The following is a 16,612-nucleotide window of genomic DNA, read 5'->3' as shown; positions in this document are numbered from 1 at the left end:
AAGAAAGATAGCAGCTCATACCCATAGAGGAGAGTGCGGTCAAAGAGTCTCTTGGCTCGAAAAGGGTCTTTAAAGAGAGAGAAACTACAATTACCTAGAAGCCTACAACTTATAACCAATTAGTCAAGATATAAAAGGGCTTTTTATTGCAAACAATAACAAAGAGTATATAAAAAGAAGGCTTAACAATTAATGATAAAGATGGAGTAGGGTTAACTTATTCATAATGACTATTTGATGGCTCTACACTAGTTCTTAAGGGTCATAAACGGTAGCGAATCGTACTAAGGGGAGCAATTCGATCCTTGATCGGGCTTGGGTTACCTTTAAGCTCTTCACCATCCTCACTCTCGTGAGTGAAGATGATGGGCTTGGGCTATAAATTGTCCGCTATTTTCTCATCCTTCCCTACTCTCGTAGTTGGGGGATAAAGCACTTAGATAGGAGGGTGGATGCGAGATTCAATCCTCATTGATCCCTTACACCCAATTCCATCCATTAATAAGAGATCAGATTACTCAAAATCCAACCCCTCGTTGGTACTTTTGAAACAATCATAACAATCATTAGCCAATGGGTAGAACAACCCCCCATATAAGCCTTTAATCAACCTAAAATCAACTAAAGTTTCATCATCATTAACTCATAACAAGTGTGGAGTTAACCCCAACCCTATAAAACTACTCATTACTCATTCTTTACTTCAAAACATCATAATGGATAATGAAATAAGAACAAAAATAATACAGATATAGCAATAATGGTGAAAACCACAAACAAGCATAAAAATAAGAACGAACTATCAATAATAACTAAGGAGAAGTATTAGAAGATACATGCATACGATGAAAATGATTGGAGAACAAAAATATAAAAACCCAAAAAAATCAACTCTCAACCTCCATGATCATGGCTTGAAAGTTTGATATAATTACCAACAATTGCTAATAAATAAATGTAATTAACAAAATTAATCTATAAAATAAAGTTTTATTGCAAAAATTCAATTTAACGCAAGAAAAATTAAGAAAAAAAGCTAGGGTTTATAAGTGTAAAAAGGGAGAGAATGGAAAGAAGCTAAAAATAAGAAAATTGTTACTGCCTTCTTATCGCCACCTAATGCTTGAACATTTTAATTTACTGAAATTGGGCCAGGAAGGTACATGTTATATAAAATTTGCGGGAAGGTGTATCACAAATGCAAGGTGTATCCGCTTGGGTCGATCGATCGATCGATCTCCAATGTAAATTTCACAAACATTTCGGAACACCACCCTCATAAGATCGATTAGTCGGTCTATATGGATCAATCGGACGATTTCCTACTCTTTTGGCATGTCATTTTGAAAAAGCTCTATCTCCTATGTTATAACTCTAAATTCGAAGTGTGACCAGTCGATTTGAAGCTAACAACCCAACTTTTATCTTCCAAAATCTGAGTGAGTTGACCTCCATCGGCACTAATGTTGACTTTCCATAAATGATGCATCTTGCTTTGCTCGGTTTGGATTTTTCTCCACCTCTTAGCCTCATTTTTTCCTCAGCTTTGATCCATGTCACCTCCAAACTAGCATGCTTTAAAACTCCAAAATAGATGATCATTTTGCAAAGACGAGCAACAAACATGCCACCTTACAAAAGAGCGTAACACCAACCAAACGCAATAGAAATGCACGGAAACCAAGGAATAGTGAATAAATATCATGCCCAAATAGAAGGTAAAAATGAGGTTTATCATGATTCTAGGCTATTCATGTTTAAATAACCTTTTTTATTGAGTGAAACGTTATTGCGCGTGGCTAAACCAGAAGAATAGAAGAATATGCTACCATGAGTATGCTATAGTACCAAGAATAGGGTGTTACCAATTTGCTTTATAATCACTTATAAACAATCTTTTGTATTATTATTACAACTATAACACATAGTACGGTAAAAAAATAGAATTATATTCATAAATATAGAAAAGTTTTGTTCAGTCAACCTTTGTCAATGTTCATAGTTATATATCAATTATCTTTGGTTATATTCCTAAATATATGAATTTATAACCACAATTACTTTTTTTACCTTTTCCCAAATAGTAGATATTGTTGTCTTCTTCAACTTCACTGTTTTCCATCATTGATGAAGCTTAATTTAAAAAAATCAGATGTTTGTTGTCTTTATCAACATCACTGTTTTCCACCATTGTTGTCTTTTTCAACATCACATACCTTTCATGACATCATTGTTGTCTTGCATCTAAGATTCATTTGAGGATGTATATTGCATGGGAAAGAGGAAGAAAGACAATTAAGAATAAAAGTTTTCACATTCCCTTTCACACGCGCTTGTGAAATGTAAAGCATCAGTTTTATTATTTAAATAAACCTAAAATACATTGGGCTAGACTCTTGAAAGTCGTCTTTCCTAAAGACGATCTCTCAAGAGAGTGCTTGCTTTCCCTATTGTAAACTAATGTCTCTCTTTTAACTCCCATCATAAATGATTGTGTTTTTACTAATTTAAATTTGTCAACAGTTTATATTATGTGTCGTTTTTAAAATATGAAGACTCGGTATATACAATTACATTCATCAAAAGCTTGTTAAAATTAAATTTTTAAATTTAAAACTTTAACATCACTTGTTTCTTGTTTCTGGATCCATCACTGATATTTTGCAATATTTTTATTTTGGATAATAATTCTACCATTAGTTTAATTTTTATCCACAAATTTTCTTTTACTTTTGATTGTATCCATACAATTTAATAGTCCAAACAATTTTTAATATATGTGCTACTATTCTGTGTTATAAATTCATTGGGATTGAACGAGCATAAGCCTAATGGAAATTTATTTTTATTATGTTGCATAAATATTTCTATCTATTAAATATTTTACCAACACATTAATTTAACTACATATATTCAAAATTTATCACTAAAAATTTAATCATTTACCCATTTCAAGCCCCTATTAGATTTGTAATTTTTAAACTCACTCTTGCAAAAGTATTTTTTTACTAATGCTTTACGGCCCGTTTGGTACATGGTATTAGAGGGCGATAATGGTAATAAAATTAAGTAATGAAAATTTTGGTTGTTTGGATGCCTTCAATGGTAATGGATGGTAATAAAATAAGGTAATGAAATTACCAAAAAGGGCCATTTTCATTACCATCAAACAACATGGTATTAGGCGGTAATGGTAATGAAGTATTACTGTGGTAATAAAATAAGGTAATGTTGTTTCCAGCTGAAGAAAAAAAATAATGAAGAAAAAAAAGGTAATGTATGTAATTATCCAAAAAAATATTATTATTAAAAAAGAATCATTAGATAGAATAATTTAGATACAATAATGCTTTTAGATACAAATAAACAATAATGAAACTAAGAGTCATTACTATTTTTTATTACTAACAACCAAATGCAATCAATGGAATATTATCTTCCATTACCATTCTTTAGTCATGCACACCAAACAAAAGAATCTTCATTACCAATTCTCATATCCATTCCTTCATTACTATTGCCATTACAACATTTCATTCCCATTACTTCATTACCATCAACCAAACGGGCCGTTAATGTGATGCGGTATTTAGATGGAGTAAAAGTAAAACCTTCTATAAATCTTAATATTGAAATCTGAATAATAAATTATTTATGTAATTTGGATCTAATGTTCTAATTTGTAAATAAAGAGCATAAATATTGTACCTTACAAATTTGCAAACCCAATAAAGAGCATAAATGTTCTAATTTCTCGTCCCTCATAGTTACCATGGTCCATGAGAGTCAGAGATATGCTCAGATGCTACAAATTATGTGGGGAAAAAAAATAAACCGTGATAGAAATTTGTTTGGGGCTCATATTCACCGCATTTCACGTGCTCACTAAACTCTTTTCAATTTTAATTAAATTTATTACAACTTGTCCAGTATCTATCCATTTTGGAAAACGTTAAAGTACTTAGAGCCAGAAGAAGACGCCAACGAAGAAGTACGGCACGCAAACGCCAATGATAAAGAGTACTTTCAATTGTTGGTGGATGAAGTTTTAAAAGCCAACCCCTCAGTTGTACGGCGCATGTCTAAAGTACTTGAACATGAACTACACTCTGATGGAGCAGATATACCTGAGCCACAAGCAAGTCCACCGAGGAAGGGGAGACCAATGACAAGCAGAACCCTGAGGAGAAACAAAAGTGCAGCAGATCATCCTCAAGGGGCCGCGGATCCAGATCTTCATCACGCGGGAGATCTAGTGGTAGATCTAGCAGCCGGTCGCACCAATCGTTAGTTGGAATTAACTTCAGTTTCAACTTATCTGGTACCCTTATTTGTTTTCGTATAATCTTATATGTTTTAGATGAAATGAATGTTATTAATATACTGTTATTATTTCAGATGGTTCAGCAGGACGTGATTTTTCACTTTTTCCGTGGCCAGATAACATTCCGTTTATTCTTCCGCCATATTTGTTTGACTGGATTGATGTGATAGGTGATAGTAATTGTGGATTTAGAGCCATTGACGCCACAGAGTTAGGGGGCGAGGAAGCATGGCCTCTTTTACGACGTGCAATGAGTTTGTAAATGGAAACGCATAGAGAGCAATATGCACGCGTGTATCTATCAAATGATTTGGTGGATGAAGCTATACACAGAATTGGTGCCCACAACAAAGGACCTGCTCTGTACAATCACTGGATGGAAATGACAGCATTATATTTCGCCGCAACGTTTCTGAACATAGCAATTGCGTATTATAGCTCTGCTGATGGTAATTCAATGTACAACTGTTTAGTGCTTCCGGTTAAGGAGAACAGGGGGAATGCATGGCGTAAAAAAACTTATACATATTCTTTGGGTTAATAGGAATGATTATGTTCAGCTTTTAATGAACGATGATTCATCTCCGCTGCCGCCAGTCCAGCAAAATTGGAGAGCAGCAGCTAACAGTTCATGTAAAGATTTAGAGATACAGTATCACAACAGGATATTACTTTGAAATAGATTGTGCGGCATACAACGATAAAAAAATAACACCGTCAAAGACGCGGTCAATTTAGACTACTTAGTGTTTATTGTACTGATTATACTTGTTGTTATCATTTTATTAATTGTATTCATTGTAGTAATTATATCTATATTATTCATTCCATAAGTAAGTTAGTCAATAAATGTGTAAATGAATCATACGCAACACGTAATAATAACAATTTTTCATCACTAAAGTTTTAAAAAATAATTTTCATCAATACAAATTCCACAAATGTCTATTAAGGGCTATGCCCTCTAAATGCTTGTCACTCCTCAAACAACTCTCTAAGTTCATCTAGATACATATCAGCAGCATGTCTTTCCCGAGGCGTCATTTGCACAATAGATGGCATCCTGAGCAATGGCGCGAGTCTACTGGGAAATTGAGCTGCAAACTGTAAAAACAAAACAATTACATTGTCAAAAAATTAGACAGTTAATTTCGGTAATGACACATAAAAATGTAATAGATAAACATAAACACTAACATATTCGACTCTGTTGTCTGCAACACCGAACGCAGCAGCAGGTCCTTCACCGGGGATGAGAAACGAGTGGGAAGACACTCTAAACCAGTCAATGTACTCAGAGGCGGCCTCTGATGGAACCGATGCCCAACGCAGTGTCTGCTCAACTACGCAGGCACAATAGGGGAACCTACTCCACATCTCCGTGTACATAGACGGAGAAGCGTATGTCACTGAGTAAGAGCCCTGTGCCGGTCGCACAGCTTGGGTAGGTCTCAGCGGAGGGGGGGGGGGGGGAATGGCCTGTGCAAACCCGAGCTGTCTGACTGTCCTCTCAGGCAAATAGACCTCCACGATATCAAAACAGGTGATTACAACCGATATAGGCGGTGCGTGGGTGGTTGTTCAATAAAGCCCTAGTAGAACTCATGTACGGAGTCCACTCCACCTGCTTACAAAGAAAATAAACATAAAATACATAATATAAAATTAAAATATTTAGTATAACGATGTGAGGTCATGTAAAAAACCTGTGTCTCTGTCATGGCGTCTAGTATGCTCCTGCAGTCTCTCAATCTGCTCAGCTCACGGATTGGCTTCTGCAGCGACCACATCTCTGCCCTAGTCTTGTTCGACATGTTAGCTTGGCGCCGATGGGGGCGGTGTAATACCCCAAATTTAGCTTGAAAATGGATTGATAGACTACTCATATCAACAAGGAACATCTTCTTTTCTACGGAGCCCATTTGCTAAGAACTCCACAGTTAAGCGTGCTTAGTGGAGAGCAAACTTAGGATGGGTAACCTCCTAGGAAGTTTTCCCGGGTGCGCATGCGTGAGGCCAAAGTGCGCTAGAAAGACTTGTGTTGGTTTGTGGGTAGGGCTAAACAGAGTTTGGTCTAAACCGTAAACCAAACCGGACCAAACCGTAATTTAAATATTTGGTCTGGTCTACGGTTTAAATGGTCTGGTCCGGTTTTTTTAAAATAAAAAAAGGTTTCTGGTCCGGTCCCGGTTTTAAAATTTTTAGACCAGACCGGACCGGAAAACCGTAATAAATTTCGGTCTGGTGAAAACCGTAAACCGTAGACCGGAACCCGTAATTTCCATTTTATTTAAAATTTTAAATGTTACTATTATAACATTATGATTGGGTTTTCTATTATAATAGTAAATGTTACTGTTATAATAGTAAAATTTTAAATGTTACTATTATAACATTAGTAGAAAATTTCATTTACAACTTCATAAAAAGCGCACAAGATTTATTGAGTCGTTATAATAGAGTCCATTATTGTACGAACCAAAGAACTAAAAATCTTTCAGCCCATTTATGCAACTATGGTGAAGTACATATGACAATGGCGCTACAAATAGTTTGGAAGGACTAAAAGAACTGACATGCCTTTTAATTTAGGCAAATTTGTGATCCTAACTTCTGCAACGAAGGATAGTTTTACAATTTTAAGTGCTCAACTTTTGTTGGTTTAGCTATTGTTGCTTCTGTAGCTAACTTTCAGTTCATGCTGAATATTATTTGGTTTTGTAGTAAATTGTCCCAAGACTGCGTATATGCCTAAGACTGTTTACAGATTATCGTTTATCTTAGATTCTTAATTAAAAAAATACAAAAAAAAAACCGTAGACCAGACCAGACCAGACCGTTCTAGAACGGTCTGGTCTGGTCCGGTCTGGTGTCTTGACTGGTCTGGTCTGGTCTGAAAAATTTCCAGACCGAAATTTCTGGTCTGGTCTGATTTTTCTATCAAACCAGACCTGACCTGACCGTGTGCAGCCCTATTTGTGGGGCTAGTCTACAGTCTTCAAGAGTAGTCACCAGCGGTCCGAGGGGCCGGGGTGTTACAGGCGGAAGGCTGGGAAGTACTCGAATATCCATGTCTGCAACAGTGTCAGACAACCAGCAATAGTCTTGCACCCAGTCCTTGTCGCCATACCCAGTTGGCGATACATGTGAGCAAGCGTAAATGCACCCCAAGCAATATCATGTTGATCAGCAGTGACAGCAACTACAAGGTGAGGCCGCATCCCGACTCAAGCTTATCCACGAGCAGTGTGGAACCCACTATAGCCATGTAGTACGCAATAGCCTGAGTCTCCAACGACTGAGAACAGTGCACCAACGTTAATGCTGCCGTTGGTGAAGTGCCCCTTCCGACGCAGCTCCGACAATGGCTCCCCAAACAGGCCGGCCAGGCCAAGCTGCCACTCACGATCAGACGGTTCAACGGGAAGTGAACCGTCAATGCCAATTACTAAGATTCGTTGCACGTCGTGCAACATTATGATCATCTCCACCCACGGCATGTGGAAGGTGTTGGTATCAGGCTGTCACCTTTCCACAAATGCCGTAAGGAGAGCACTATCAATGTGCTGGTGCATTATATACGGCAGACGACCAAGAGGAGTGGCAGGTAACATCTCGTACTGTTCATCTGACATGTCCTGAAGTCTGATGATTGCATCCAACGTCCTCTTCCTAGGACGACATTCCAAAATCGGAGGGGTGCGCTCCGATCCCTCAAACATAACCTTTGCTACGTGCCCACCGTAGCTGGGTGTTAAAGTGGTGTCAATAGGGCCCCCGGGCTGGGGTGATGTGATCAACCAGTCCATGTCCGCGGACTGTGAGCGCCTCCTCCTTCGTGGAGCCGCATCCTCAACCTGGCTGGCTCATGCGTGATCAGAAGTGCCAGCCGCGCTATGCCCTCTAATCCTAAACTGACCGGCATGGCCTCTGACGATCGTTCAATCAACAGGATAACTGGCAAACTCATCCTGACCGACAGACTCTTCCCGACTTACAGAATCGTCGTAATCAGTATCATCGTCACCTGAGCCGACCGTATGACTATGCAGGCTACTCTGGCGCTGAAAACGACTATGCACTTGGTCTAGGGTTGTTGAACGTTGGGCCTGACTATGTCTGGCCGCCTGTTTTTGCCTTGCTCGCCTTGCAGATCCCGTAACCCCCCTCTCATAGGGATCCCCTCTCAGTAAAAGTCGGCCTAGAGCTATTGCCGCTCCATAACCCTCTAAAAAACCCTTTACCTTTTCCTTGATTTCCAGCCATTTACTACAATTTTCATATTTTAATTACTATTTATAAAAAATTAAAAGCATAAAAAATTAAATTAAGTTATATTCATTTTAATTACACTTACAATATTGATTTAATAAACATTTAAGTTAATTTACTACAAACACTTACAATCATATAAATTATTCCAAACCAAAATAATTCACAGTTACAAACAAATCAACAATTATTATATTTATAAATATTTAAACAGCTAAAATTTAAAATTGATTAAACAAAATAAATAAATTCATTCGAAATTAAATAAAATAAAAATAAATAAATAAATAAATTTTCATTCGAAATTTAAAAAAAAAAATTATAAATCCAGTCGCACAAAAAGTGCGACTGTACCTAAGTAGAGTCACACTTTTTTCTGGATTTAAATTTTTTTTTTCCTTTTTCTCGAATTTCAATTAAAAAAACACTTACAATAACATTCTCATAATATAATGCATTACAACATTTATTAAACAACAATAACTTAAAAATTAAATTAATTAAACAAAACAAATTCATTCGACATTAATATATATATATATATATATATATATATATATATATATATATATATATATATATATATATATATATATATATATATATATATATATATATATATATATATATATATATATATATATATATATATATATATATATATATATATATATATATATATATATATATATATATATATATATATATATATATATATATATATATATATATATATATTCAAACCAGTCGCACTTTTTGTGCGACTGGTTTGAATTTTTTTCTTTTTTTTTTTATTTCGATTCTCAACATTACACCCGCACACCGGAGGAAGCAGCTGCGGATACTATAAAAGCGGGTTAGTTTTATATTCGATTTAATACATTATTTTCTTTTTAGTTGATTGTTATTGGAATCTTTGCTCACAAAAATGTTAGTAATTGGAATTTTATTTTCTATCCTACTTCCATGAAAAAATGAATTCCTATGTTACCGTCCACGTAGAACGGGCTGGAAGTATTTTTTTACCAAACCACCATCTGAGAAAGCAGTTTGGTTGTATTTCAAATTAAATGACTTTCTTAGATGGTGATCTGCTATAGACAATATTTTTAAAAAAATTATGAAAAACAAACCGCCATCTCAGATGACAGTTTGCTCTTTCACAGATATTCATTATACGAGCGATTTGATTATTAATAAAAATTATAAAAAAGCGGGAAAGATGTTCCAAATTGCAATATTGAGGGAAAGTCTTTTGTCATTGGACATTTAAAAGTATATTGATTTTTCTCTAATAACCCAATACATTTGTTTGTGAATACATAAGTTTTTCTTTGAATTCAGGTTTAGACTTGGATCGTGGGCCCTTTTTAGCAGTGCACACCGAAGGGGCAATAACGAAAGGACTATTGACAGAAGCTGATGTAAACCAGGCCTTGACCAACACCATAACTGTCCAAATGAGACTAGGAATTTTTGATGGTGAACCATCAGCTCAACCATTTGGAAACTTGGGCCCAAAAGATGTTTGCACTCCAGCCCATCAAGATCTGGCCCTTCAGGTAGCTCATCAACGAATAGTTCTTCTCCAAAACAAGCCCGGATCACTGCCGTTGTCCACAGACCAACATCCTACTAATGTTGTTATTGGGCCTAATGCTGATGCTAACGTTACCGTGATCGGAAACTACGCCGGTAATTTTTTACAAAAATTCTTGTGTGAGACGGTTTTATCGTGAGATAATTTTTATACATGGGCTGAATAGCCCAACTAACATAATTATTATCTCTTATTATTTACACAAATTAACATGAAAAGAAGTATTTCAATTAGTACTATTAGCATCATAAATTTTGCCCAATAAGTAACGGTTTGCCTCACCATACATCACTATCACCATTTTAAATGCAACCAAATTTTTTATTCAGCTAGTCTCTTGAGAGACCGTCCCTTTGAGAGACGTATCTCAAGTCCAACCCACTAAAGATTAATGTCTACTTACCGTATTCCTAATGCCTACTTGTATTATCTTTAATGCTTACTTACCGTATCCTTAATGCCTACTTTCAATATCTTAAATGTTTACTTACATCATTCTTAATGGCTACTTACAATATTTAAAAAAATATATAATAGGTCGGCCCAATTAGAGATAGTCTCTCAAAGAGACCGTTTCTCACAAGAATTTATGATATTTATAAGACCTAGTGCATTTTTAATATTTGATCCCTCGTATTCTTTTTATGTTAAATCCTTCTACAAGTTGCTTTATTTTATTTTAAAATACAAAAAATTTACTATGTATGCTATAGTGCATGAGGCTTCCTAATTTTGGGGTTAATTTGTAAAATCGAGTATGTTGCACATGCCGTCAGGGGCGGAACCAGAAAATAGACCAGGGATGTCGATAATTGAAAAAAAAAATTAAATCAATTGCGTTAAAAATTACATTAAACAAGAATTGATTAAGGTAATTTTCCACGCCGAGTTTTCATATTCTGAAAACGGCGCATAATATCATCATTTGACAAATTTTGGAACAAATCACATTCAAAATAAGTTACAACAGTATCATTTAAAAACTCATCAGATATCTTGTTGCGCTACTCAGTTTTGATAATCTCATTGCTGAAAACACTCTTTCAACTGTTGCTGTAGATACTGGAAAAATGAACGCCAACTTCAAAAGCTTATAAAAATATGGGCAAGACTTATACAAACCAGATTGAACTAATGTTTTGGAGAATTCACCAAGAGTACTTAAGCTTGAAAACCGCTCATCAGTAGAGAAATTATCAATAAAAATATCCAACTCAAAACTAAGACAATCTAAGGCAAAATAATCAAAATCATCCGGATACAACTTTGCCATTTTGAATACCTTCTCTTTGTTGTAATCAGAAAATAAATTAGCAGGATTCAAACAACCAACTCCAATAAGTAAATCTGTACTAATCTCAGGAAAGCGACAATCAAGTTCTTGCATTTGCATATCAATAATCGTGTAGAAAACATTAACACGATAATAGTGTTCATTTATCACATCTGAGAGTCTACGTTTCGACTTTCCTCGAGCACGTAAAGGGGCTAACTCATACATTTTAGGAATATCAATGTCATGTTGTACACAAAAAGATTTCACTTCATTCATCAAAGATTCCCATCCTTCATCCCTAGTCTTCTGAAATCGCTCTTAGTAGTACTAAGCAAGGACATAGCATTTACAACGTCATGATCTCTTCTTTGCAAAGATAGACTTAGTTCATTAGAGATCCCTAATACTAATTTCATTAAATAAATCATGAAAGCAAAATCAAAAATTTGTATGCCATCCAAAATAGCTTGAGTTCTAGCTATATCATCATCTCCGGCAACTACAAGAGCATCAAGCACATTAACTTTGGAGAAAACATTTGAATGAAATTGGAGAAAGTTTTAAAATGAGAACCCCAACGAGTATCCCCAGGTCTTTGAAGACCAACTTCTTAATTTAAACCCTTTCCAGTTAATAGCTCACCTTCAGATAAGGCTTTTTCAACCATCTCAGCTTGTTTTTGTCGAAACTCATCTCTACGTTTATAAGAAACAACAATAGTATTCAATACAAGATTGGTCAAATCAATAAGACGCTGAACATCAACATGTTTGTGTGCAACCTTAACAAGAGTCAATTGAAGTTGGTGAGCAAAATAGTGTACATAATGTGCAAATGAATAATCTTTCTGGATTAAAGTCCTTAACCCATTAATATGACCTCGCATGTTGCTTGCTCCATCATAACCTTGCCCCCTTATATGAGATGGACTCAAAGACAACTAAGCAAGCATAGAATATATTGTTTCTTTGAGTGACTCAGCAGTAGTGCTAGTAACATGGGCAAGACCAATTAAACGCTCCATCACAAAACCCCTTTTATCAACATATCTCAAAACAAGAGCCACTTGTTACTTACAAGAGACATAACGGGATTCATCGACTAAGATAGCAAAATAATCATCCTCAAGTTCCTCAAGAATAGCGTTAATGGTCTCTTTATAACAAGCATTGGCAATATTTTTTTGGATCAAAGGAGATGTCATTTGATTATTACCAGGAGCATTTTTTAAAACTACATTACCAACACTTTCATTCTTTTTGGCAAAAAACTCTAAGAAAGTAAGAAAATTACCTTTCTTACTAGATGTTTCACTTTCATCATGACCTCAAAAAGGTAATCCTGAATAGAAAATTAATCTAGCACTATCCACGGATGCATTCAAACGATTTCAATATTCAACTTTAGCTTGTTCTGATTGTTTGTGAAAAGCAACTTGTATGGATTGCTTTTGCATCATAAGATTTTCACATCTTTTCACACATTGATTATGAATACTATTCGGTTCCCCAATATGTTTATCAGATCTTTTGATATTATTCCAAGTCTCAAACCTTTACTAATGAATGTGTCTCCTCCATAGTGACTTGCAATTTCACTTTCAGTTGCAAACAAATAACAACACAAGCAATAACAAGCATCATTCTTAAGACTATATTCTAACCAATTAGAATACTTATCATACCAAGACTTGTTAAATCGACGTGCGTATCCAGACAATATAGTTTGGGGATAAGTATCATGTGGGGGTTGATAGGGACCTCTTTGAATATAAGCTCTTCTTACCTCATTGCGATCATTCACATCATAATTTGAAATTGGCCATCTATCAGCAGGAACGGGGGGAAGAACACTTACATCAATTCTACGTTTTTGAGTAGAAGGGGTATGTTGTTGAGGCGATCTAGCTTCCTCTTGGGGGAGTTGGTGAATTTTAGAATCTTAAACTAGTATTGCCAATCGACAACCAAAAGATAATTTTTTAAAATACCTATCCATTTGAACTGTAATAACATGATCAAATAGATCAATCACAAATTCACGCTTGAACTTTTAAACTAAATTACTAAAATACTAAATCACTAATAAATCACAATTATAAAACCTTTAAAGTTTAAACTATCTAAATAATTAATCGAAATTATCAATTGCTATTTGTTAAATTAGTAATTGCTAAGAAAATTATAAAAAAAAAAAAAATTTAAAAAACCCTAATTTTTTAAAAGCCCTAAATTTACCTAATCATTATTAAGAAAATTATAAAACTAAAAACTCTAATTTATCTAAATAGATAAACATATAAATATAAAAGCCCTCATTTCTAAACAAATAGATAAATTTATAAACTCATAAATAAATTGATTAGAGATAAACAAATTACAAATAGAATTAAGAATTAAAAAGGATAAACTTGAAAGCCCTAATTTATTTACCTAGTCCACTGATTGCCGTCGGTGTCTGATCGAGTCAAGATGGCCGGCGCTGCTGCAACAGGCCTACAGTGCAACTCGGCTACGGGCGGTTGTTGCTTCTTGAATATCGTTATTCGTTGGTTCAGTGTTCAAATGGGAGGGAAGTTAACTTTGGTTCTTTTGATTTTGAAATTGAAATAGTGGGTGGGAAAATGGCAGAGAAAAGTACTGATATTTTTTTACAAAAGGAATTAATGATAGCCAGCTAGCATGAGAATGTGGGCCAGGATATATTATTATGAAAATCAAAAAAAGCCAAAATAAATTAAGTTAGAGAGGTTTGAACTTGTGATCTCTTGGTTAAAAGTCCATTCCTTCACCAACTTAGCCAACCTGACCTATAATACTAATTTTTTTCTCAAAATTTAAGTGATGTCAGTTGACATCGTTGACCCTTCATTAGATCCGCCTCTGCATGCTGTCAACCTTCCTTAAGTACTCTCTCTATCCCTTTGCAATTGCGATAAAGGGTGTTGGCACAAACATTATCAATGTGTTGAAAACATTTAAATTGTATGGATAAGATTATAATAACATAAATGTTTGATGAGAACTAATTAATGTGGTGGGGCATTTTAATAAAGCAAAAAGTTACAAAATTAAAAGATAGTGAGGGTATTTGGCAATTGGCTGTTAGCTGTTGGCTGTTGGTTCTTTAGGTTGGTTTGTTTGACCAGTTGGAAGTGTTGGCGGTTTTTGTTGGCTTTTAAGCTAGCTGAAAATGCCAGCGTTTTATGACGATATTTAATAAAATTATGTATTGACTGTTGGCTATTTTTTAGAGAAAAAGTGAGCCCAACAAGCCAATAGGCTAACAAAAAAAGTTAGCTGGAGAACTTTTTAATATTGGTTTAAAAGCGAGCTTTTCAGCTGGCTTTTTACCAAATAGTTTTTTTAGATGTTTGACAAATCAACAAAACAAAAGTCAAAAGTCAACCAAAAAACCAATGAAAAAGCTACGAATCAAACACCCCCTAACTAAAAAGAAAAGTGTGACAAACTCAAAGAAACAGAACTACAAAAATTTAATAAAATTGTGAAATAAAAACATTGTGGTTGATGTAATTTTAGGTGTGGCATGTGGATACACATCTCCATTGCAAGGCATATCAAGATACGCAAAAACAATACATGAAGCAGGATGCATAGGTGTAGCTTGCAATAGCAACCAACAATTTGGGGCAGCAATATCAGCAGGAATCCATGCGGATGCAACAGTATTAGTAATGGGCCTGGACCAATCTATGGAGGCCGAAGCCCTAGACAGAAAGTCTGTTCTTTTACCGGGCCACCAACAAGAATTGATTTCAAGGGTGGCCATGGCTGGTAGAGGCCCAACTATTTTGGTTTTTGTCATGGTACTACTTACTCAATTTATTTATTTATTTAATAATTTGCATCATATTACCAAAACACCCCTTGACCTTTACAGTGGACTTTGACTGTTGGTCAATGGGCTTTCTTTTGGATCTCCCATCTTCCCTGAATGGCCCATAGGGTTTCTACTTCCAGGATACCTTAACTTCCCTCCTTGGAAGTAAGTGCCTGTTTGACCTAACTTCCCACTCACCCACATTCTTTGATCATCCTTCTTCAAGGTAGATAACTGCCCACTATCTTCCACTCTCCATCATAACCACCAGCTGTTGCCCATTACTCCCATAATCATCCACTCCTCCTCATGAATAACTTCCTTTCCATCATTATAAATAGGGGCAGCCACCAAGAAGGAAGGATCATCTGAAATATAGCCTTTATAATATCATTGCTCTCACCCTGCTTCATTAACCTACCCAAACACTAGCAATCTCAATCCCGCCATCTCTTCTTGCATTCATTCTATAATCGTTCATTCATTAATATCCGATTTACGTTCTAACTTGAGCGTCAGAGGGGTTTTCCGGGAGATCACCCCCGGACAAGGCTAGCGTGTTGTGTTGCAGGAATTCAGGTCGCTTCCTCCTACGAATTGCTGCTCCCGATAACACTTCCACCGGTGGTATTTTAAGTGTCTTTTGCACTTCCTCGTTTCATTACCGAAACAGTTTGGCGCCGTCTGTGCGGAAACTAAACAAAAAGTCATGGCTCCTAAGAAGAATCCCACACAAACCGCAACCGTGCATAGCACAGATACAGACACTTCCGCGGGTCACGCTAACAATCAAGCCGTGACTCGCCGTGATCTGGACATGCTAGCACGCAACCTTACTACTGCTTTTACTGAACAGCTCCGCGCCGTCATGAGCAACACTCCTACTCAACAACGAGTATTAGAAGATATGGCGGACCAAATTAAAAACCTGCGAGAACGAATCGAACCCCATCAAGAGATACCAAAGTCTCATGAATCTCAAGATGGGAACTCGAGGACTTCCCATTCCAGTAGACGCAATAAAAACAGGCGGGAGAGATCCCGAATCTTTCCAAGTATCAGCAAGACAGATACACGAGATGGCGAATCCAAAACCGCCTCTCAAGATGCTCGTACCTTCCTAGAGAGCAAGAAACGAAAGACATCTGAGAGCGTCCAATCTATGGTGGATAAACGAAGGGAAGAGCGGAAGAAAGCACAACTCGCCGGATCTAGCCCTCCCTCCAATTCCGCCCACATACCGCGGAATGAAACCGGCAAGAGTGTCCTTCCGAAAGAGCCCATACCAATAGTCTCT

At 36.0% G+C, this 16,612-nt stretch overlaps 1 protein-coding gene across 1 annotated transcript; it reads right to left on the bottom strand.

Moving 5' to 3' along the window:
• Positions 1-11,747: 11,747 nt before the first annotated feature.
• On the bottom strand, positions 11,748-13,470 carry LOC130810115 (uncharacterized). The gene is made up of 6 exons (XM_057676070.1): positions 13,463-13,470; positions 13,157-13,297; positions 12,970-13,069; positions 12,766-12,813; positions 12,115-12,412; positions 11,748-11,971 (listed from the first exon to the last, which is right to left on the bottom strand). Exons 1-6 carry the CDS (start codon positions 13,468-13,470, stop codon positions 11,748-11,750), a joined length of 819 nt encoding a protein of 272 aa, XP_057532053.1.
• Between the last annotated feature and the right edge of the window lie 3,142 nt (positions 13,471-16,612).

Source organism: Amaranthus tricolor, chromosome 1 (assembly GCF_026212465.1).
Source record: "Amaranthus tricolor cultivar Red isolate AtriRed21 chromosome 1, ASM2621246v1, whole genome shotgun sequence".
Lineage (NCBI taxonomy): Eukaryota > Viridiplantae > Streptophyta > Magnoliopsida > Caryophyllales > Amaranthaceae > Amaranthus > Amaranthus tricolor.
Note: the sequence above shows the minus strand (reverse complement) of the source record. Positions and strands in the feature narration are given on the sequence as shown.

What these genes read in the sequence shown, in the direction of transcription:
- LOC130810115 (XM_057676070.1), bottom strand. An exon ending in CGTCGATTTAACAAGTCTTG is followed by an intron (nt 13,070 to 13,156) that starts GTATGATAAGTA and finishes TGCAACTGAAAG; the next exon opens with TGAAATTGCAAGTCACTATG. An exon ending in ACATATTGGGGAACCGAATA is followed by an intron (nt 12,814 to 12,969) that starts GTATTCATAATC and finishes TTTTCTATTCAG; the next exon opens with GATTACCTTTTTGAGGTCAT.